Source organism: Epinephelus lanceolatus, chromosome 1, assembly GCF_041903045.1.
Source record: "Epinephelus lanceolatus isolate andai-2023 chromosome 1, ASM4190304v1, whole genome shotgun sequence".
NCBI classification, from domain to species: domain Eukaryota; kingdom Metazoa; phylum Chordata; class Actinopteri; order Perciformes; family Serranidae; genus Epinephelus; species Epinephelus lanceolatus.
This window is the reverse complement of record NC_135734.1, coordinates 18009684-18031660: the sequence shown is the minus strand read 5'-3', so window position 1 is coordinate 18031660 and position 21977 is coordinate 18009684. Positions and strand designations below refer to the sequence as shown.

The 21977-nt window shown below is 41.5% G+C and overlaps 2 protein-coding genes across 51 annotated transcripts in view; one reads left to right on the top strand and one right to left on the bottom strand.

Moving 5' to 3' along the window:
- cast (calpastatin) overlaps positions 1-18416 on the top strand; it is a 55851-nt gene extending 37435 nt beyond the window's left edge. For 8 of the 50 annotated variants that reach the window (XM_033627433.2, XM_033627434.2, XM_033627430.2 and 5 more), the window contains 34 exons: positions 1079-1210; positions 1576-1686; positions 3206-3337; positions 3911-4054; positions 4371-4415; positions 4499-4591; positions 4686-4766; positions 6705-6743; positions 7597-7683; positions 7869-7934; positions 8031-8123; positions 8212-8307; positions 8427-8531; positions 8702-8818; positions 8918-9010; positions 9176-9232; positions 11277-11393; positions 11525-11629; positions 11799-11915; positions 12034-12147; positions 12446-12559; positions 12786-12869; positions 13114-13218; positions 13356-13472; positions 13611-13724; positions 13818-13925; positions 14017-14124; positions 14260-14352; positions 14644-14688; positions 14836-14982; positions 15895-15975; positions 16255-16284; positions 16563-16669; positions 16770-18416. In XM_033627433.2, coding sequence (XP_033483324.2) covers positions 1079-1210; positions 1576-1686; positions 3206-3337; positions 3911-4054; positions 4371-4415; positions 4499-4591; positions 4686-4766; positions 6705-6743; positions 7597-7683; positions 7869-7934; positions 8031-8123; positions 8212-8307; positions 8427-8531; positions 8702-8818; positions 8918-9010; positions 9176-9232; positions 11277-11393; positions 11525-11629; positions 11799-11915; positions 12034-12147; positions 12446-12559; positions 12786-12869; positions 13114-13218; positions 13356-13472; positions 13611-13724; positions 13818-13925; positions 14017-14124; positions 14260-14352; positions 14644-14688; positions 14836-14982; positions 15895-15975; positions 16255-16284; positions 16563-16661 — 3189 coding nt within the window. In that variant the 3' untranslated portion in view covers positions 16662-16669; positions 16770-18416. The remainder of the gene's footprint in view (positions 1-1078; positions 1211-1575; positions 1687-3205; positions 3338-3910; positions 4055-4370; positions 4416-4498; positions 4592-4685; positions 4767-6704; positions 6744-7596; positions 7684-7868; positions 7935-8030; positions 8124-8211; positions 8308-8426; positions 8532-8701; positions 8819-8917; positions 9011-9175; positions 9233-11276; positions 11394-11524; positions 11630-11798; positions 11916-12033; positions 12148-12445; positions 12560-12785; positions 12870-13113; positions 13219-13355; positions 13473-13610; positions 13725-13817; positions 13926-14016; positions 14125-14259; positions 14353-14643; positions 14689-14835; positions 14983-15894; positions 15976-16254; positions 16285-16562; positions 16670-16769) is intronic. The other 42 variants (XM_078166775.1, XM_078166776.1, XM_078166771.1 and 39 more) reach the window with 17 other exon arrangements.
- On the bottom strand, positions 17092-21336 carry cd8a (CD8a molecule). Its single transcript, XM_033627465.2, has 6 exons — positions 21011-21336; positions 20529-20858; positions 20342-20443; positions 20149-20256; positions 19869-19908; positions 17092-19296 (listed from the first exon to the last, which is right to left on the bottom strand). Exons 1-6 carry the CDS (start codon positions 21057-21059, stop codon positions 19245-19247), a joined length of 681 nt encoding a protein of 226 aa, XP_033483356.1. The 5' UTR covers positions 21060-21336; the 3' UTR covers positions 17092-19244.
- Positions 21337-21977: the final 641 nt, after the last annotated feature.

The window sequence follows — 21977 nt, the reverse complement described above, 5'->3', positions numbered from 1 at the left end:
CTCAAAGTTCACAGTTTGGCCTGACACCACCACGTACACCACAGATGTTGGATTAAACAAACAATGCGCAAAGGTATATTTGGTATCAACTAGCTAAGAACTAGCTCAACTAGCAGCAGATTCATGTTTCTGTGGTCAAAAGTATCAAGAGCTTTTATGCTTCATAGTAAAATGGCCAGTGAAAGTGAAGCCAGTGTGTCCACAATATTCATAGCTTCCCTTTTTGTTGCGTGCTGCTTAAAGTCCCTACCTCATGTGCACGCTGCGTCCAGGAACGTCCTGGATACAGACAATAAGAAGAAAATAAGACAATACAGGCAAAGGGCAGAGTCTCTGCAGAAAGATACACTGACACACACTTCTAGTGGATCATGAGTGATGATTGAGAGGGATTACTTCTGTATGAGTCTATTTTTAGGAAAATCCTACATAGTATATCTTGAACTTATTAGTACAATGATGCAGAAAATTAAGTTAATAATGTTTATATTCCAGACAACCAGCCACTGAACCAAATGAATCTTACCATGTATAAAATGTATATTATCGTGAATAATCATCTTGTTACACAATAATAAGCCCCTGTCACAGAAACTGACCAAATGAAAACTGCTTTAGAAGAATCACCAGATACTACATTTCCCATAATGCAACCAATAGCACAATTTCAGTTGATGCTCTCTGGCAAATGTCTGCCTTTTTCAAATGTATTAGCTCCCAGTTTGTAACAGAGGCTTTCAGTTATATATCTGTAGTGTAAAAACGCAAGCAGACATAATCTGACCTTGATTACATCACCATGACATATTCAGGGTCATTTTCTCAGCTATCTTTGAAGCCACAAAAAAACCTTATACAGCTGTATTTACTGCTGAGTAAGCTGAGTAATACTGCTTGTGACAAGTAAACTGATATTTGTGTGTAAAATCAGTGGATTGCCCCTTTAACAATTCATTTAATTTAGTCATGAGACAGTAAATACATTTGCTACTGCCACAAATGTATACAGTCAATGTAATCATTCGGTGGGCTGTGATAAAGGTAGATGATCGACTTTTCCACACCTGGTACGTTGCAGAAGGAATCATCAGGATCCGCCATGGCTACAAGGTCTGGGGGGGTTACCTCAGCAACAGGTGGAGCTACCAAAAGTAGCGTCACAGCAGGAGGAGGCACCTCAGTTGGGACAGCAGCAAAAGCCAAACCGGAGGTAGACGGACTCTGGATACCTACATAAAAGGGGCGGGGGCTTTTGGCTGTTTGGTCTAATGTAACATGAGTCACTGCTTCCTTCTACACTCTGAGCATGTGCTCACAGTGAGGCAGCTCACGTCTCTTCCTCACTGGCTTCATCTTCTTTTCATCTTTGCAAAACAGTGTGTACTTCTTCTCTGTATGCGGTGTCTCTCTCTGGCTCAGCCACCCAAACATCTTGACCTTTTCAGAGGCTGAACACTTGCTGTATCATGTTAATGAGCTCTGACATCATCACGCTTGGATGAACGCTCATCACCGACTGTGGAGCTGAATAACTTTCACATGACTTTATTTAAACACATGCTCCTTGGTTTGTAGACTAACGCTACACCGGCAGGTGCTACTGTTATTGACATGTCGTCCGCTGGGGCTACACTTGTTGACATGACATCAGCTGGGGCGAGGGGCAGTCCTAAAGAGATGCCTAAGGTAATGGTGTCAGAATGACGAAAGAGCTGCTCGGTGCTTTTCTTTTTGTTTACATTACTGCTGATCATTTTACTGAAGTTTTGATTGATTTTCTACCAGCTGGGCAGCTTGCAGGTACAAGGAAATTTTATCAACCTTATTTTAAATCAAGGTTGGGTCGATATGCTTATCTCCAGATTCAATACAATACTGGGGTGCCAATTCGATATGTATTGCGATTATATACTTAAGTATTGTGATTCAATATTAAGATTTATTGCATTTTTTTTTTTAAATTAAACATGGGGAAAAATAAATCATACACTTCTAGAAAGTGTCTGTCATAAGACATATTTCCAAAAACAGTGCACATAACATGTCAGGCAGTCTTTCTAGTTAGTTACCCAGCAGTCTCTCCACCTCTCCCCACAGCTAGGAGACTATTCAACTGGGGCACTGGGCGGAAGCTCTGGAGACGGAGCTCATGTTAGCAGCTGTAGTACCTCGAAATCAGGTGCCGCAAACCCCAGCACCAGGGGTCACAGTGGGCTGGGTCTAATCTGTGTAACTGCAGCAAAAGAAGGTTTGCTGATCTGACGGAGAGTTCGTCCTGGGTAGACTGAATTTGAGTTGCTATTCTAATTGATATGACGATCTATGATGATCAGATATGACGTCACGTTACTGGTAGATCACCACAAGAAGAGTCGCAACATATTTCCACCTCTACATTTGAATTATATCAATTCAGGCGTAAAACAACTGATTAAAAAATCGTAAAAAGAAAAATCATCGTGCTTGATTGAATCAATTTTATCATTGAGGTTGTGTTGCTGTCAGGTTGTAATGTCTTGTGAGTCCTGGTTGGTTGGTTAAAGCCATGTGCTTGAGGGAAACTCCAACATACACAGTTTGTGTGTCAGCAGCTTTAGAACAGCCTTTCTAATTTCACATGATCTTTCTCACAGCACTCATGATTGCTTATCATATTGTGTATTGTTTCAGTAAATCTCTTTTGGTTTATTTTAGGTTTTTAGATTTAATTTTCTGATCGCATATCTGGTGAATACAATGCTAAGCAGCTGACTCACATTTCAGATACAAAGGCTTCCTGAATGCACCAAACATCCTGTCTGCTACTGTTATGTATCTCAATAAGTGTTAGAGCCCTTGCGAGCTACCTGACAGAAAATCAATTCAGAGAGTTTAGAACAAGGTCAGCAGTACTGTAAAGCATACAAAGTTTGTTTTAAATGGACTAACCTTGAAATAGCACCGTAATTTCACCATGCACACTGATCAATGGTCAGATTAGTCTCAGTAGGACTGAGTGGTTAATAACTCAGCACTTTTGACATGTGTATTCTTGCTACAGTGGCAGATCTGACCAGAGATCACTGTACATTTTCTCCTGCTCTGTTTTCACTAACACTGTTTAAATGTTGTCCACATCTCTTGTCAATATGTTTGCTGGATTTAGAATTGCTGCGAATCCTAAATCCTTGTGTTTGTGAGTAATCATTTGGCTACATGTTTGTAGACTGCTCCTGTTTCCCAAGTCACAGCCACAGCTACAATTCCTTTTCTTGCTGCTGGAATGTCTGCAAAACCTTACAGCCCAACGACCGCTGCTGTGACCAAACCTAAAGAGTCACCTAAAGACACAGCCAAGGTAGACTCAACTGCTGCAGGCTTCTCAGACGCCTTTCTTGTGACTCCTGTGAGGCTTTCTTTCTGCAACATCTTCTTCGTGTCGCAGAGTCTTATCAGGTGTTTGCTACTTTCTGAGAACACTCAGATCCTTGCTTCGGACATTGCTTGCTTTGGGAGTTTCTTTCTTCTCTACTTTGGAGTTGATGTGTTGGGAAGTATAAAGGACTTTTTCTTCTTGACTTTACAGTCCTTTGCTGCTCATGCCTACGCTTGTTATTGTATTTGCAAATGGTGCACACCTGTCCACTTGCAACACCACACATACATCAGAAATCTGAGTGGAAAACAAACGAGAGGAAATAAATGGAGAGGACACGCCTACAGTTTGTTGGTTTGTCTTAGTTTTATTGCACAACACCTTTTTGACAAATGACAGTCATCTAATTGGTGGAGGATTTCTTCTGCTGGACTCACTGTCCTGTGTTTTATTCGTTTTTTCGGGTGCATAATTGACCTCAATCATGAACTGCAGATCTGTAATTTTACTGGACATGTACTTGGCCTATAATATATTCAATTCATTGTATTTTAGAGTGTCACTGCCACCACAACAGTCAAAGCTGAAGTGCCTAAAGCTGATCCAGCTAAAGCACTACAGCCAGCTGCAGGAACTACAGCTGCAGCTGGAAATGTGTCTGTGCAGGGGAAGAAAGGAGCCGAAACAACACAAGCGAAGGTAGATGATCCTGAAACCAACAGGGGTGGAGGCTCTCTGATACTTTCATCCTGTGTATTTCCTGTCTGTGGGATATTAAAGGATATGTTGCGTTGGATATTTTCACAGTGCTCTGCCTGAATAGACCAGTTCTGTGCTGTCAGGGCCCTGTGAGAGTTTTCGTTGGTGTCCGACTTCGGGGAAATGTCTCTTTCTGGATTGATTTATCATGACTAAAGTCCACACATACTATAAATCCTACCACACTAACAATGTCAATGTGGTGCGTGTTTTATGTCGTTGAGTACTCTTTACTGATCCTGGATCTGTGTTGCAGGTGCAGGTGGAGGTTCCTCCCGCAGCAGCTAAAGGAACCAAGGAGGTAAATATATACTGAAGCCATATGAGTTTGCTTTGAAACGCATGTTGCTCGCTCCAGCGTGCTGAGTTGTGTTGCATGCGCAGGAGGATCCATTCGATGCCCTGGCTAGCATACTGCCATCGTCTGACACTATTGCACGCCCACAGCCTGAATACACCGGGCCAGAGGTCAAAGAGGTACAACACAGTGTGCACGCATGTGTGTATGTATATAAACACAGCTGTAGCATGGATCTGCCGTGAGTAACCATGTGTGCTGCATGTGCCACAGCATGACATCATTGCCGAGGTGGGTGAGAAGTGTGGAGAAAGAGAGAGCACGCTGCCTCCAGGCTACAGGCTCGAAGATATGGTCAGTCCTCATCTTGTGTTCATCACCTTTTCATATTCAGCAGTTAGCTCTGTCACATCGCCAACAGAGTGTGTTTTCTGTCCCATCTATTCTATTATCCACCAAGGTTTTATATTTGTAAAACTTTCCTCGAGCTGAAAAAAGCAATTTAGAAATCCCTAATGTCATCACAATGTAAAGTCTACGAGCCGAGCAGGAACTCACGAGCGGGGCCAGCGGGAGAAACACTATTGCATATATTCATTAGACTGCATACCATGGAAGTAAACCCAAAAGCCAGAAACTTTTATTGGAGTGTGCGCCAGGCAAGCAACTCCATTGGAATGGGCGCCATCTTGGCATCCAGTATCGAGGTATTATTATGAATCCATGGGCCACCCCTATGACAAATATGTGGGTGCATCACTGTCCTTCTGTAGGAAGTAGTTGGGAAGTCACTGTAGATGTAGAGTAATTGGGAAGTTTTGAAATGCTTCCATTAGGACACATTTATCATTTTTTGCAGCTAAACTCAGACAAGACAGGAGTAATAATCTTTGGCCCTGATCACCTAGCAAGGAAATTACAACTGTTTATTGGTCCTCTGGCAATTAATATAAAATCTACAGCGAGAAACTTAGGCATGGCTTTTGATTCTCACCTGAACTTTAAACCACATTATTATCAAAATTAAATAAGCTGTCTTTTCCTGACCAAGAAAAGCTTATTCATGCTTTTGTATTCTCACGCCCTTGATATCTGTAATGCACTGTTTACATGCCTCAGTAAATCTTCAGTAAACTAGTTCAGAGTGCTATGGTTCGCATTTTAACAGGGACAAATCGTAGGTCACATTTCAGCCCAATTCTTGGCTCCCTTCATTGGTTGCCAGTTAACTTCAGAATTGATTTTAAGATTTTTTTTATAACTTTTAAAGCTCAACATTGTTTAGCCCCCAGTTATATAGCTGAGCTTCTGACTACCTATGCTCCAAGTCCAAGGATTCTCTGCCTGAGGAGATTAGGCTGGCTAGCACATTATCCATTTTTAAATCATTGCTTAAGATATTTTTATAGTAAAACTTTCTCTTGTAATGCCTGATTTGTACTTTTGTGATTTGTAACTTTTGTGTGTCATTTCTTTTTGTTCTATTTTTGCCTCCATACACACAGTTTTTCTTTGCTCTTACATAAATATTGTTTTGTTGTCTTATTTTTATGCACTTTGTGAAACACTTTGGAACCTTGTTAAGATAATTGCTCTACAAATAAATATTGTTATCATTATTGTATTATTATTAAATGCTTTTCAACGCCGGTAGCCCCACAATCAAAACTCCATTCACCTCCATTTAATCGGGGCAGTAATGAGAAGGGCTTAGTGTCAAACCTCATGCTTTTTCCAAGCTTCTAAGTTTGCTGCTGTTATTGTTCTTTGCATGTTTTATTGCTTTGTTTTAATACCCTGTTTTTATGTATTGCATTATGGCCCCAGGGGCATTATATTGTGTTCCTGGTTTTTGTGTAACATGTAAGGAAAGGAATGACAATAAACCTGAACTTCAGCTTGTTTTTGGTACCAGCTGTAATATGTCTTTTGCACTGAATCCCAAAAAACTGTAAAGTACCAAGAGCTGGCATCAAAAGCCTGTTCCACATTCTAGAGTTTTAATTCTTCTTTTTCTCCAATTGTCGGCTATTTTATGTAAGCAGAATTGCTCACAGGAACTCATATATTGGCATAAATATTGTTTATACAATTAAAATGATACTCAGCCCTAGAGACAAATATCTCAAAAATAAAAAACAAAATTGAATGCATGTCCAGATACCACGAGAAGAGAATATGTAGGGGATTTTTTTGTAATTTGGGTCAACTGAGCCTTCAAGGCAGCATTTGTTGACACCCTGAATTATTTCAGCATTTCTTCCGGTCTAAACTTAATCTCTTTTTTTCTAGCCTCCAGCTCCTGCAGATTGGAAACCCAAGGACGTTCCTGTAAGTCAACCTTTCACAGCCCACATCTAGTGAAGTCACAGCCTCCTATGTTCTGCTAATTTTCTCTTTTACTTACTCACTTAACTTCTTCAAACATGTGTAAGGAAATGAGCGTGCACTCATATTACACACGCATATTTGGGAAACACTGTTTCCACTGTCGATCTGGTTCCTCTAGAGTGGGGAATGTATCATTGCACTGCTGGGTGTTGTCTCAGCAAACAGCACAAAACCTACCTTCTCTATCCAAGCTCGCTGGCTCTTGTCCGACCAAATCCACGCACCACCATGTAGACACACACCCACAAGCGCACACACTGATACATCTGTTACACACTTTGAAATCCACCCATATGTAGATTACTATTTACTCATCCTCAACACACCCACATTTACATCATAGCCTACTCCCACTCTGTCATCTTGTCTTGCGAGAGGCTTCTCTAGCTCGGTGTCTCATGATCTGCTGCCACCCAGACACTTTCCTCCAGTGTGAGTTTCGTGTTTTTAGTTTTGTTGCTTATCATGCTTTGCTAAATCGAAGCGGCTTTACGTGTCAAATGTGTGTTTTATGTGTTTATTTGTGATTTTTTTGGTCTTCATGGAATGTGAAGGGTGTGTCTGTTTTTTCCCTGCACTGTTGGTGAATACAGTCTGGTTCCCATTATTTTGCCCTTTTGTTTGCCTTTGACTTGGACAGGCTTGCCCTCTAGTGGAGAATCATGTGGCTGTTCTGGAGCATAATTTGGATTAATGCTTCCTAAATGAATAAGATTAGTAGTTTAATAAAACGAGATCATGTGAAAGTATTGTGTTGTTATCTTGTGGTGATGCACTCTGTCTTTCAACCCAGAAACCACTGAGCACAGACCAGGCCCTGGATTCTCTTTCAGCTGGATTCATGAGTTCAACTGGTCCAGCTGCAGCCAAACAACAAGAGGTCAGAGTCTGCAAGCATGTAGCACTCTGCTGCTAGTCCATCCTCCACCTTTACATGTGCCCTCTTAAAATTCTCTTGTAGACACTATCAGCACTGAATATACACATGCAGTTAGGCATAGCTTTGTGGTTTTTTTATTAGTCTCACAAATTCCTGTCCTGTATTTTTCTTTATGAAATATGTAGAAAAAGGATAATGCTGTCAGTGCCTCATCTGCTGGCCCTACTAACTTTGCACCTCCTCCTGTAAAGGTAAAGTAAAGCTTGCTTTCAGGTCTCCGTGGTTACAGTGTCATCTGACTGAACGAGCTAAACATTTTAATATCTAATGGTGTGTTTTTGTCACAGAAATCTCAATCTCCTGCAGCAGCCAAGATGGAGAAAGAGTCGGGAGATTTCTCTCTGGAGGCTGGACTTACGTCTGCTACTGCTACTGCCACGGTACATCAAGCTCACATCTCCTTTTCTTTCACCTGTGCTGTTCAGAAAAGTTGTTTATCTTGAACGTTGTCTCTTTTGGCTGTTGTAGAAAGCAGCTGCTCCTGTGGCTGTGAGTCCTCCTGTTGATAAAAAACCCAAGATGGAAAAAACCACCACAGTGGACACCAAGCCCAAGACTGATGGGGTGAGAGATACAGGAGTTGACGTGGACAAGGCACTTTGTCCCCATGTCCCTGCTGTTCTCTTTTCATACCTGAATTGAGATGAGTAGTTTATTAATTTCCTCTCCTGATCTCTCCCCAGGGTGACTCTATGTCTCTGGATGCTCTCAGCGCTCTTGTTGACACGCTGCCAGAAGACAAACCAAAACCCAAAGTCCCTGAACTCAGACCTGAGGACATTGTCTCGGTAGGAGCACAAGCAGCCACACTGTCTCATCCTCATACGTTCTCACAGCCATTGATTGCCTCTCTAATGGACAGTGCAGTCAAGGCACAATTTCATCTCCACCCAGAAACAGTTAGTGACAGATTTACCACCAGACAGTGTCTTATTTCCTATTCTATCCCTTTTAACAGGAGGACAAACACAAGAAGGAGAAGGGTGTGCTTGTAGGAGAGAGGGAGGACACAATTCCCCCAGAGTACAGGTTTGATAAGGAAGAACTAGAAAAACTGCCTGCTCCAAAACCCGAGGTGAGACTGAGACAAATTCTGTTCAAGCTCTTGAAATATCACTGTGATATGAATACAATAATAATTTCACTCTCTTTTCTCTCTCCCCTCCTCCTGCAGCCCACCATTGGTACTGGTGAGGCTCTGGACATCTTGTCCGGAGACTTCTTGACCTCTTCATCAGCTCCTGCTGTCCAGGCCTCTGTTGCGCAGGTACAATGCAGATCTGTTAACTGAACAGCTAACTAAAGTGTATGAAAATGGCACAAATACAATATCTATTATCCGCTTAAATTATGTCTCTGTTGGTTGTTTTCGAAATCCCCTGACATCCCTCCTGTGGCTGTGTGTCCTGCTGACAAAAAAAAAAACAAAAAGAAAAAGGTCCCGGGTGATTTCTCTCTGGAGGCTGGAGTTACTTCTTCTACTGCCAAGGTACAACTAGCTCACACTGTCTTTTCTGCGAGCATCGTTTGGCTGGTACAAATGACTACACAGAAAGGCCAAAAACTGCAGTTCAGTCAGGAACACTTTAGTCAAAGAAAACTTTATTTCCATTGCAGTATTATATTTGGCGGTATGGCTCTGTCCTGGGGCCCCTCTGCCTTTCCTCGGGCCTACGCAGAAAGCCTCCTCCAAGTTCTTACGTGAAAAGCACGAGGTAGCAGCTAGTGTTAGGGAGCGATCACACCAAGATGAAACGCTAGAAACGCGACGCCAGTAAAACCATTGTTTTCCTATGATATGGTGCGTCCGACCGGCATTCAAGCGTCTTTTTAGACAGCCGTTTTTCTGGCGTCTTTTTAGAAGTGCGTTTTTGTAGACCCTTCTTTTTAGATGCGTGTTTTTAGACGCGCATAGACGCTGAAAAGTTAAAATATTTTCAACTTTTTGAGCGTCAGGCGCCAGTAGCTAGCACGCATTGAATAAGCGCTTCCAGTGTTTCAAGCGTCTTTGAAGCGTCCGCGTCTTTAGCATCTCATTTCTGTGTGATCACCCCCCTCATCCAAACGTGGTCACTCCTGGCTCCATAAATCCAAGATGACAAAGGCCAAAATGCTGAACATGAGGCTTCAGAAGAGAAGTCCACAAACCAATGGGTGACATCACAATGGCAACATCTATTACGTAATGCAGTCTATAGGCTAGTCAGACTCGACTTATATTAATGAGCTCTGTCAATTGAGGATAAAAGTCCATGTCATGACCTGGACGTCCATTCATTTGGAAAACACAGAAAAAAAGACACTTCTTATGACTTCATGTCTTGGCTCATTCGAACAATTTGGAAAGCAACAAAATAATCCAGGTGTGAACAGGAAGTGTGAGCCATAAAGCAGCATGCAGATTTGCCAAAAATAAATAGGTATACAGTGGTCCAGGAAGAGTCCTAAAACCAGGAAATGAGTTAGCATTTTAGCACTCCTCATTCTTTATCTCATAGTAAATGGGTTTTTGGTTAGATGCCTGAAATAAGGTTTCGTTCTATGTCAGTGAATACCCCAGCCATGAATTTTGAAGCTTTCATGTGTCTTAAAAAAAGGTGGTGGCTAAATATGGCTTGTGGACCAATTTTTAATGGCCCGCACCTTGTTCACAGTATACTATATGTGGCCCACCACACAATATATAATGGATAATCAAGCAAGATCACTTAGCATTTTTTACAATTACTTCAGGCTGGCAGCACTATATAATTTGACATGCACCATGTAGGAACCATGCAGGCAGGGCTGTCTTTTCACAGACAGTAAACGAGCAAACGAATGCTTTCCTAACAGCAGACATTTTACGCTAGGTAGCAAATATGGCCACAGCAAAGAAGCATAACGTCACCAGCGAGGGCTGCTACTTTCAGAAGTGGTGGAAAGTACACAAAACAATTGCATTTGTCTCGTTTGTATGGTTTTTTTTGTTTTTGTTTTTTTTTTCATAACCTGTATTAAGCCATAGGAAGCAGCTCCCCCCTGTATATTGTCATATTATGTAATCTGGCCACCATTCAAAAAAGCCTGGACACCCCTGGCATAGAGGGAAAGTCAAGGGATCACTAAAGTTATTACAGTTTATCCTGAGGGAAGCATATAATGTCTGCACCACACGCCAGTCCATCCAATGATTGCCAACGTTACATTCATAACCATAACTAGCCACCTCATGATGGTGCTAGAGGAAAAGCCCAGAGATTGTCTGGGAACGATGAATGTTTGTTACCACCATGTTGTGTGTATCCATCCAGGAGATATTGAGAGATTTCTCAGCATTAAAATGTCAGACATCCATAGAGTCATCTTGCAAGCATTGCTAAAATGCCCAGAGGTTTAGTAAGTTACATGATCCATAGAAGTGAACTAACTTCTGATGCAGGCCCCACCAGCTCCCAGTATAAATCTGACTACAGATATTGATGTGGATTAAACAGATACAGCTACAGAAAGCCACTGATGTAATGTTTGATGTCATTTCTGTTGTTGTCTAGAAAGTTGAGTCCTCTGCGGTTCCCCCTGTGGCTGTGTGTCAAGCTCCTCCTCCTGTCAAAAAGGAGACAACTGCTGCTGGAAAGGACGCCACTGATGGCAAGCTCACTGCTGGTCAGGTGAGATACAGGACGTTTACAGTTTTTTAAATTATTTCCCTCATGTTTCTCCATGTTGCCTTGTTGCTCTTTAGTTGAACTATAATTGTATGACGGATCAATAGAGCACAATCTCCCTGATCTCTCCCCAGGGTGACTCTATGTCTCTGGATGCTCTCAGCGCTCTTGTTGACACGCTGCCAGAAGACAAACCAAAACCCAAAGTCCCTGAACTCAGACCTGAGGACATTGTCTCGGTAGGAGCACAAGCAGCCACACTGTCTCATCCTCATACGTTCTCACAGCCATTGATTGCCTCTCTAATGGACAGTGCAGTCAAGGCACAATTTCATCTCCACCCAGAAACAGTTAGTGACAAATTTACCACCAGACAATGTCTTATTTCCTCCTCTTTCCTTTTAACAGGAGGACAAACACAAGAAGGAGAAGGGTGTGCTTGTGGGAGAGAGGGAGGACTCAATTCCCCCAGAGTACAGGTTTAATAAGGAAGAACTAGAAAAACTGCCTGCTCCAAAACCTGAGGTGAGACTGAGACAAATTCAGGGGGTGTTTAACTCTTATAAATTATGAACAGATGTGAAATAAGCACTAACTGCATGATGTTGATTGATCCTTCACTCTCTCTCCCCTCCTCCTGCAGCCCACCATTGGTACTGGTGAGGCTCTGGACATTTTGTCTGGAGACTTCTTGACCTCTTCATCAGCTCCTGCTGTCCAGGCTCCTGTGGTCACCCCCTCAGCTCCCCCTGCACAGGTACACTGTGGGTCTGGTGCTGGTACCCGTGGTCAAACTGTGCTGCGTGATACAGGAGGTGTTTAGTTAGATGAGTAGATTTATACCACTCTCATGTCTGTACGCTAAATGAAGCTACTGCCAGCAGCCGGTTAGCTTAGCGTAGCATAGAGAAAGGAACTGGGAAAACAATTTTATTGGCTCTGTCCAAAAAATGTCAAAATACTATTTTAAGACTTTGTTTAAATCAGGATGTCATGATTTATTTATTCATATCCGCACTTTGTCATCTATGAAAGCTGTTGTCTCTGTTTTCCAGACCAAAGTAGAGGATTTGTCAGCTTTGGATCAACTTTCTTCAGATTTTGTGGCTCCAGCTAAAGCTTCTGGAGTTCAGGCATCTGCCCCTCCTCCTACCAAGAAGACACCACAGGTAAAGTTGTCAGTGTGTGTGTGTGTGTGTGTGTGTGTGTGTGTGTGTGTGTGTGAATGTTTGTGTGTGTTTGCATATCTGTACGTGTCTCCTTACTGAGTCCGGAGAATAAATGGATATTATGTGTATTCTCAGCTGTGCATGCCTGTTGTTGCAGTCTCTATGGTCCCATGTCTGTTTCCAGTCTTCATGTCCCACTGTACTGTCTGTCCCTGTGTTCCTGCAGAAAACAGTCTGTCCTCTGGAGCAGCCTAAATCAGTTGATGTCCTCCCTGGACAACCACAACAAGCAAAACCTAAGACTGATACGGTAACCCTGAAAATACAAAATTACTTTAAAAAAATAAAATAAAATTACTGAAATGCTTCATTGTTTACTACAGTTTTTTAATTCTTGTTTAAACTGCCTCACTTGAGTAAGTAAGTAAATTGGGCATTTTACTCATGCTGTGCTGATGGTTTGAGGCATCTTTTTTCAATTTAAATCACTTCCCTTTTTACCTTCAACACTATCTCAATTACATCATACACTTCCTCTCCTGATCTCTCCCCAGGGTGACTCTATGTCTCTGGATGCTCTCAGTGCTCTTGTTGATACACTGCCAGAAGACAAACCAAAACCCAAACTCCCTGAACTCAGACCTGAGGACATTGTCTCGGTAGGAGCACAAGCAGCCATTGATTGCCTCTCTAATGGACAGTGCAGTAAAGGCACAATTACATCTCCACCCAGAAACAGTTAGTGAGAAATTTACCACCAGGCAATGTCTTATTTCCTCCTCTTTCATTTTAACAGGAGGACAAACACAAGAAGGAGAAGGGTGTGCTTGTAGGAGAGAGGGAGGACACAATTCCCCCAGAGTACAGGTTTAATAAGGAAGAACTAGAAAAACTGCCTGCTCCAAAACCCGAGGTGAGACTGAGACAAATTCAGCTCATTCAGACTCTTAAAATGACTCCTCAGGGTCTTTAACTTTTACAAATGATATACAGATGTGAAATGAGCACTAACTGCATGATTGATCTGTCATTCTCTCCCCTCCTCCTGCAGCCCACCATTGGTACTGGTGAGGCTCTGGACATTTTGTCTGGAGACTTCTTGACCTCTTCATCAGCTCCTGCTGTCCAGGCTCCTGTGGTCACCCCCTCAGCTCCCCCTGCACAGGTGCATGCACAGATGCCTCTTTACAATGGAAAAGTCCTATAATAGAAGTAATGATAATTTAACATTTTACATGTTTCTCTGTGATTCCCTCAGTCCACTGAAGACTTTGCTCTAGATGCCTTAGCGGGAGACTTTGTTGCCCCCACTGCTGCTCCAACAGTGAAGTCCGCTGCTTGTGTTCCCACAGAATCTGCCTTAGAGGTAAAAACACAAGCCCAACTCAAGCCTTTTTTGTAAACTCTCTACAACCCCGCAGTTACATCCAAATCCTTTTGTCTGTGTTTGTGCGTAGCTGGCCGCGGGAGCAGACACTGCCCTGGACGCTCTGTCAGACAGCTTGAAGGATATCGCACCCACACCTACCCCGCCTGCCCCAGTTCCTGCCAAAGACATTGTTAAGGTAGATAACTTCAAGTGCACAGCCAGCATGGGTTAATAGAGAATATTGTCAATGTCATAGTGTTTCAGTGCCATAGTGAATATTTTCAATGCCATCAGTGTGTCCTGATGTGTGTGTGTTGTGTGGTTGTTGCAGGAGAAGGAGGTCGTTGAAGAGAGGCTGATTAAGATGGGAGAGAGAGACGACACGCTGCCTCCTGAGTATCGACCCACTGAGGAAGATCTTAAGGTAGTATCTGTCCATCATTTGGGTCCAGACCAAAATATCTCAATTAAAAACCATCTGTTTGCCTTGAAAATTCCCCAGATGATCTTAATGAATTTCGCAATCCCCTGACTTTTCCCCATAAATACAGCCTCACAGGGTTGCTAGGCTAGCTGGAGACTCTTAGCCTTGTTAATTGATCATTTACTGTCTTTAACTTTTAATCTGGAGCAAAAATATAAATTGTGTATTTACAGTATGTAGTAGTAGTGTCAATTTTTACTCTGTCTAATGTTCATCTATTTGATTTTAAAGAAAATGGCAGAAGAAAAGGCGAAAGGAGACACAAAACCCAAGGAGGTAAAAATGCACACACACACACACACACACACACACACACACACACACACACACACACACACACACACACAAAATATGACAGAGAGCACTGTTAAATGATACAAACTGTGTATAAATGACAGTTCATTTCCTGTCTCTCTGTTGAAGACTATGGATGATAAAACAGCCTTGGATTTGCTGTCCAGTGACTTCGCCACTGCCCCCACGCCCGCCACACCGGTTGAATCATGTGCTGCATCATGTGCTGCCACGACAAAGCTGGAACCATCTGTGCTGGACTCAGATCCCCTGAAGGTAGCACAGAGACATGAACTGTGACACATTTTGATATGTCACAGTGAGAAAAAGCAAAGGTGTAACTAATGTTGGTCCCATTTCAGTTAGGGTAGACAGGTATTGTGCATGGAATAGCTTACTGAGACACTTTATATAAGCCATAATTAAAATTTTTACTTCCACGTGTGCTTTTCATTCTATGACAGTCAAAATGTCTGCTCAAACAAGGCCTATTATGGTGCTACTGTATGTGGTGCTAACTGCTGTCATGCTTTAGTACAGCACTTCCCAAAGATCACTTCATGCAAACGCTGTCTTCTGATTTTCTTTTGATTAAAGGAGCCGTATGTGACATTCAGAGCATATTTATGATTCAGAGTAAACACTTCTCCCAACATGGAGGGGGCTGAGCTGGCAGCTAGCAGCTAACCTGCTAACAGGGCTAACTGTGTTAACAGGAGAGGGGGACTGGAGAATGAGGGTTACGCTTCTGGGATGACACCATGGGTCAGGACGGCATTATCAGCTGTACCTGCTGTATGAGCGCAGTGCAGAGCAGTAGCGATTAGCTGGCCAGTGGGATACACACCGTCTACCACAGCAAAGAACAGAGAAGCTCGGACAATACACACACATAGAAAGCGTGACTTCATTTTTTGCTCAGGACGCCAAATATAGGAGTTTGCTGCTATATTTATGCTTTGAATGTCCCGTACTGCTTCATTAAATTTTTAGATACAACCTTTACCAACACTGGGCTTTAGAAAATAAATGTAGGGAGTCGAAATTAGCAATTAAAAGTGGCAAAACGAATATTGATTTATACTTGTTTCAGTTTCTAACTTCAACAACTGTAGTTCAGCACATTAATGCATTATGAGCTGACCATGTTTTATAATAATCATGTATGTATTTATTTTTCTTTCCCAGCCAATGCCTGCTCCTGTCCTGGACACCCTGTCTGGCACCCTGCTCCCAGATGAGCTCAAATCTAAATCAGACAAACCAAAGGTAAAAAATCAGGGTGTAAGGTGGCTCTAACAGATGACATTACTCATACAGTTAACGTTACAGACTAACAAGAGACCAAATGCAAAGCTTGACATCCCATGGTAACATTTTGTTGTTGACTAATGGCGTTCACAAGTACTGATGTTACAAACGTTTAGTTTTCATTGTTACATGGCGCCCTCTGCAGGTTGTTTACTAGCACTTAGTGAATCAGCGGGCACCTCCTCAAGGAGAAACGAGGAGTGGTTGAGCCTAACCAAGGTGTCGACTTTGTTACAGGGCAAGAGCAAGTCAAAGTCAAAGTCTAAAGTAAGCAAACTGCCTGCTGCATGAAGACTAAAATTCAGTTGGACATGCACGATCATGGACAAAATCTGTGCTAAAATATCTTCTAAAACTGAACCAAAGTAAAAATCTCCACCGGTGGAGTCTGAACAAAGCTGCATGTGATGAACTCTCCTGTCTCTGCTTTGGCTGATGTTCATTTCCCTTAACAATCACATCAAATCTATACAATTCTTGCATGCAGAGGCGCCGCTATTCCTTTTTCTTTATACATTTTTTAAAACTTTAACCTTGTGTTTCAGAAACACCACGCAGAGGTGCCGTCTGCCACTGACGAGCTACCAGCTCAGCCAAGCTCAGATGTTGTGCCAAAATCTACAAAGAAGGGAAGCAAGAGATAGACCACTTGGTACGGTTTGTTCGCATCTTTCGCACAATTTTACCTGATTAAGATGCTCAGATTTAACACAGATCTTTCCACTGACTGCTGTATGTGTCACGTGTTTCAGGTTCATGGTGCATTTTGTCCTCCTGGCCACAGAGATGCATCAGTGAGGGAGCTGCTCTCTGGATAATGATTCTATTTTTCTAAATCATCGAGAATGTATATTGGATGAAAGACACACCTCGACATGCCCATAACACTTGCTCAACGCACACTCACACACACACACACACACACACACACACACACACAAAGATGCACAAACACACACACACACCTCTGCATGCAGCGCCTTTTTTTGCTCAGTATCATGTGTATTTTTAAGGGCGAGAAGATTTTGGTTTCAGTCTTTGGAGAAAATGAAAGTACTTTTCAAAGCAAGATGGAGAGTAAAAGAATGAGAGATGAACGGACAAAGAAAGGAGGGGAACTGTGGGGAAAGAAATGAGATTAGTTTTGTTGGTTGGTGTGTTGAGCGTGCCGAGGAAAGGAAGGCGTTGCCCGTCAGAGTCCTGCATGTGCATCTTAGCTGACAGTTTTTCCAGCGATACACTAACATCACAACACACTTGCTTGTCTCAGCCTGGTGGTGTTGTGACGTTAGTGGGAGCAGTGGGGGCTGTCAGTTGGCGTGGGAGCTGTACAGAGTGGGTGTATAGTATCGGGATGTTTGTGCAATCTTGATGTACACAAAAAAGCCAAGTTTTCTATCATGATGTGGTCGGATGCCATTAAAGACACTAGTGTACAGCTTAGTTCGCTTATATTTTGGTCAACACAGTTTACATGATTAAATGTGTGGAGGATTTCCAGGAGGTGTTCCGCTTAATTCTGTATCCGAGAGCTTTTTGCAAATGCCTTTTACTTTCTGTAGAGAAATATCAATTCAAGAAAAGGGTCTTTTGTATGTATTTGGCTTTGTAGAGAAAAAAAAAATGCTGGTGTCCACAAGTGCACTTAGTGAACCGAGGAGGTTACAAGCTTTGTCAACCCCCCTTGTTTGTATACTGTAAAAAATGAAAATAAAAAAAAAAAAAAAAAAGATTTTTGCTCTATATAAAACAACACTGTATAATTTACAAAGGGCTTTTAGCTGTAAAGTTAAAAATCAATATACTGTCCCCAAGTGTTTGTTTTCCATGTCAAAGGTTTGTGTGGGTGTGAGTCAAAAGATATGAGAGGTGTTTTAGATGTGGGAATACTAATTAAATAAAAAAAATCTAAAAATTTCAATGGTGTAGTTGCGGTATGAGTCTGGTTTGTACAATTTGTGCCAAAATGAGAAACGAAAACTAACATGAACTGCCGTAATATGTGGGGAAAAGGTTAAAAAATACATCCAGGAAATGAATAAACACTGTTTTCTTAAAGGTGTAAGGGACGTACGTGTGTGTGTGTGTGTGTGTGTGTGTGTGTGTGTGCGTGTGTGTGCGTATTAAACTCAACAGGGAACAGAATCTCCTCTGAAAATTTCTGTCTCTACTCCCAGCTTCGTTGTTTTTCACTCTGCGTACAGTTGTAGCAGCCCACTTCCTTTTGACTCGAGGGGGCTTACAACGAAACAAATATCTCTCGCTTGAGCTTCATGTCAAACTTTATGTTTCTGTACCAAAACCCTGAATGACTGATGGGGATGCAAATGAGTGGGTTTGATGTGCCAAAGAAAAAGAAGAAAAAAATATGAAACAAGAATAAAGACAAATAAAATCCATTGTTTTTTGAGTGGTAATCTATTTTATTTTAGTTTTTTTTTTTTTTAAACAACATTTCAAGTTACAAAAACTCAAGCAGTGGGAGAATTCTACAAAAATGTACCTTCAATTTTACAAAAAAAAAAATTGTTCCTCATTCCTTTGCAACCGTAGAAATTTGCATAATGAGAAATGTTACTTTTAAGGAAAAAAAATAATCAAAGCTTAACAATATAGAAATTAAAATAAAATTAAAAAAAAATCTAATTATCTTGCTGGATAGAGAGAAATGTATTACTTTTATTGTTTTTTGTTACTGGGATTTTTTTTCAAGCTAAAGACAAATTAAGTTTTTGTTTGAAAATGTTAACATAACAAAAATAAAGGGCAGTACAATCATTAAGGTAAAAAAAATAATATACGGAGACTGCTGGAAAAACATAAACAGTTTAACATTGGCTTTGGCTCTGTACAAAAAACCAAAATTAATTATATACACTTTTTGCAAAAATGTCAACATAAACATAAATTGTGCTTATTTCTAATATTTTATTCTCAGGTCTTTAGTGGGTTCTGTTATAAACATTCAGGGGACTGGATAAATCCATATTTCATATCAAGATCATCAAAAGAGTTCAATCAGAATGTGGTAACGCTGCCACTGACGATGATTTTTCAACACTTCTCACTGTCTATCACAAACAATGAAAACTTAAGGTGGCAGCAAAATATTCACCATAAATGTGATTAATCTGAATAAGATGAAAAATTATTTCTGCAACAGCAACATGAGACAGTAATGAATTTGTCATTGAAAGCAACGTCTGTTAAACTGCACCATATTTAGATTAAACGTGTCTGTTGTTCATCTTTGGTTTTCCAGGAGCCACCACCCGTGGTCTATAGGAGAAAAACAAGGTATTTAAAATTCTAATTCTGAATATACTCATACTATTTATAATAATAAACAGTTTATTTCAGTGACTCAGTTCTGTGCTCACAATAGAATTACGAATGAAACGCAGGGCCGTAGCAACAATTGAGAACACTGAGGCTAAGTTTGGCATGTAAAAAGTCAGTATTTCTCCACACAATATCCCTGGCAGTGTGGAAAAGTCTTTGAAACAGCATTTAGAAATAAAACTCTAAAACTTTATTTTACAGCTGTGTAATTTTTTATAATTACACAGAAATTACGACAAAGCTCTGAGAGTATTGTTTTGTTTTTTTTTTCAATTTTCAGATTGATTTCCTTGAAAGGACTTTTAATTAAATCTAAAACTTGCAGAAAATATCACAAACAACTTAATGAATAAATATGAAAAACAAGTTTTTTTCGACGCGTTCATTTTGGTGTTTGGGGTGATGTGGTGAGGATTAGGACTATTGACCTCGGTATTCCTAAAATTCTGGCTACGGCCCAAAATGAAAAGATGACATTAGCTTAACAGAAAAACAAATAAATAACCTACTTTCTTTTGTAATGGTGTGGGCATCTCCGAGTCCTTATTTCTACAGAAAATCCAAAGTGTTATTCAAAACTTTGCAAATTATTACACACATACTACAGCAAAATCATTCTAGTTTTGAAGAAAGAAAATAAATAAATAAAAATAAACAAATGAAAGAATTTAAAACAAATTTCAGCTCTCCAAAGCACAGACATTTATTGACTGTATAGTAAACTTACAGTAAAACAGGATGTAACTGGCTATGTGAAGGCGTTTTTGTACATGAAAGAGGTGAACTTACGGTTGCAGTAGATGGTGGTGGCGATGAGGAGTAGAAGAAGAAGGCCGCAGCCGCCGGCCAGAGGGCCCAGTATGATGAGAGAACAAAATAGTTGAGGACTGGTTTCCCCTGCAAAGCATGTGCTCTTTTACCACCAGCGTCATACACATGCAGATAAAAAGGACTCCACACAGATGTGACTGTGAACATTTACCTGGCTTGTTAGTGTTGCTACAAACACACGGCGTGGCGGTTGTGCATAGATTTTGTTGGGTGGTGGTGGCCTGTGGTGGTGCTACTGGGACTTTGACTATCTCTGAGGGGAGATAAAAGATGTGAAGTGATACTAAAAAAGCATCTACCTTATCATCATTTGATCAAATGTATGAAAGAAAACTCACCTCCAACCAGTCGGGTTGCTTTGCCAAACTTCAGCTCATTACCTCTGTAGAGAGACCCACAGTTGTAAACGCCACTGTCTTTAGCTTTGTTAAACGCCTTCAGTGTGAGGGTATATTGCTTGCTCTGTGAGACACTGAAGGTGGAAGAGAAGGACGTGGAGGATGACTTTAGGACGCCAGTGCTGCTGAAAGATGCGATGAATTCCACACTAGATGTGTCGAGAACTCGAAACCAGATGACCATGGTGCCCATTGCTTCAGGCTTACAATTGATATCAATCTGCTGCCCTTCCTTTACAGTTACGTCTTCACCGGCTCCTGAAGTCATTTCTACAAGATGGAATAAAATGAGAGCAGTAATATCATTCACCTCTCTGTTTTCAGGTACCCAAAAGTAAAAAGGCTACAAAACAGATCAGAGGATGCTTTAAAGCTACCTTACGGAAGTGAATAGAAAATTTAAAAATTCAGGTTAAACTTACGTCGACAAATCAGCAGAATCACCAGCACACGAATCCACTTTTGGTCCATTTTTGTGTTGCAGATGACAATGTTTGCGAAACGCGTCTTTGTGGTGTTTGTTAGAGCCTGTTGGGAGATAATTCAGTGAGATAGCAAACCACGCCCCACCTGTAACCTTCTTCTCTGCTGTGTCAAATGGCATCATTGCAGCCGAGCGTTGCAGAGACCTCCTGCAAGCACGGTCGTGGTCTGCAAGATGTTTGATGTTGAGCCCCCTGATCTGCACTTTACACCTCTGCCTCTGGTTTGAAGCATTGAACAGCACGACTTTATCCACCATACTGACACACAAACGCAGCAGTGCATGGTATGTAGGCTGAGAAGGACGGAGATAGGAAGTGTAAGAACAGTCTGCGTTGCACCCCACATTATACAAACACAAATCGACACTGTTTCCGCATGAGTAAAATCAATTTCAAGAATTTATACTCGATGTAGGCAAGAATCCACCCTGCTGAAGTGTCTTGGAGCAGCAGGGCTGCCGCTTTGTAGCTGACTTTGACCTTTGACCTCCCTCCTGTGTTTAAAGAAGCGGTGAAAAGATCAACAATAGCTTTTGGAGTGCCAAAAATTACTGATTTTCCTGGTGAAATTTAGTCACAAATGTAATGGGTCTGAGGAGAGTTAGAGACAAGTATATGGAAGTCACATTAGCAAACGGGTCTCATAGGAGTCATTCCACTTAAAGGGATAGTGCACCCAAAAATGAAAATTCAGCCATTATCTACTCACCCATATGCCGACGGAGGCCCTGGTGAAGTTGTAGAGTCCTCACATCCCTTGCGGAGATCAGCGGGTGGAGCGGCTAGCATACCTAATGGTAGACAGCGCCCCAGACTAACATCCAAGAACACAAAATTGAATCCACAGAGTACCTCCATACTGCTCATCCATAGTGATCAAAGTGTCCTGAAGCCCCGACATAAA

What these genes read in the sequence shown, in the direction of transcription:
- cd8a (XM_033627465.2), bottom strand. Translation starts at nt 21,059, where the DNA reads ATGGACCAAAAGTGGATTCGTGTGCTGGTGATTCTGCTGATTTGTCGA. An exon ending in GATTCTGCTGATTTGTCGAC is followed by an intron (nt 20,859 to 21,010) that starts GTAAGTTTAACC and finishes TCCATCTTGTAG; the next exon opens with AAATGACTTCAGGAGCCGGT. An exon ending in TAGCAACACTAACAAGCCAG is followed by an intron (nt 20,257 to 20,341) that starts GTAAATGTTCAC and finishes CATGCTTTGCAG; the next exon opens with GGGAAACCAGTCCTCAACTA.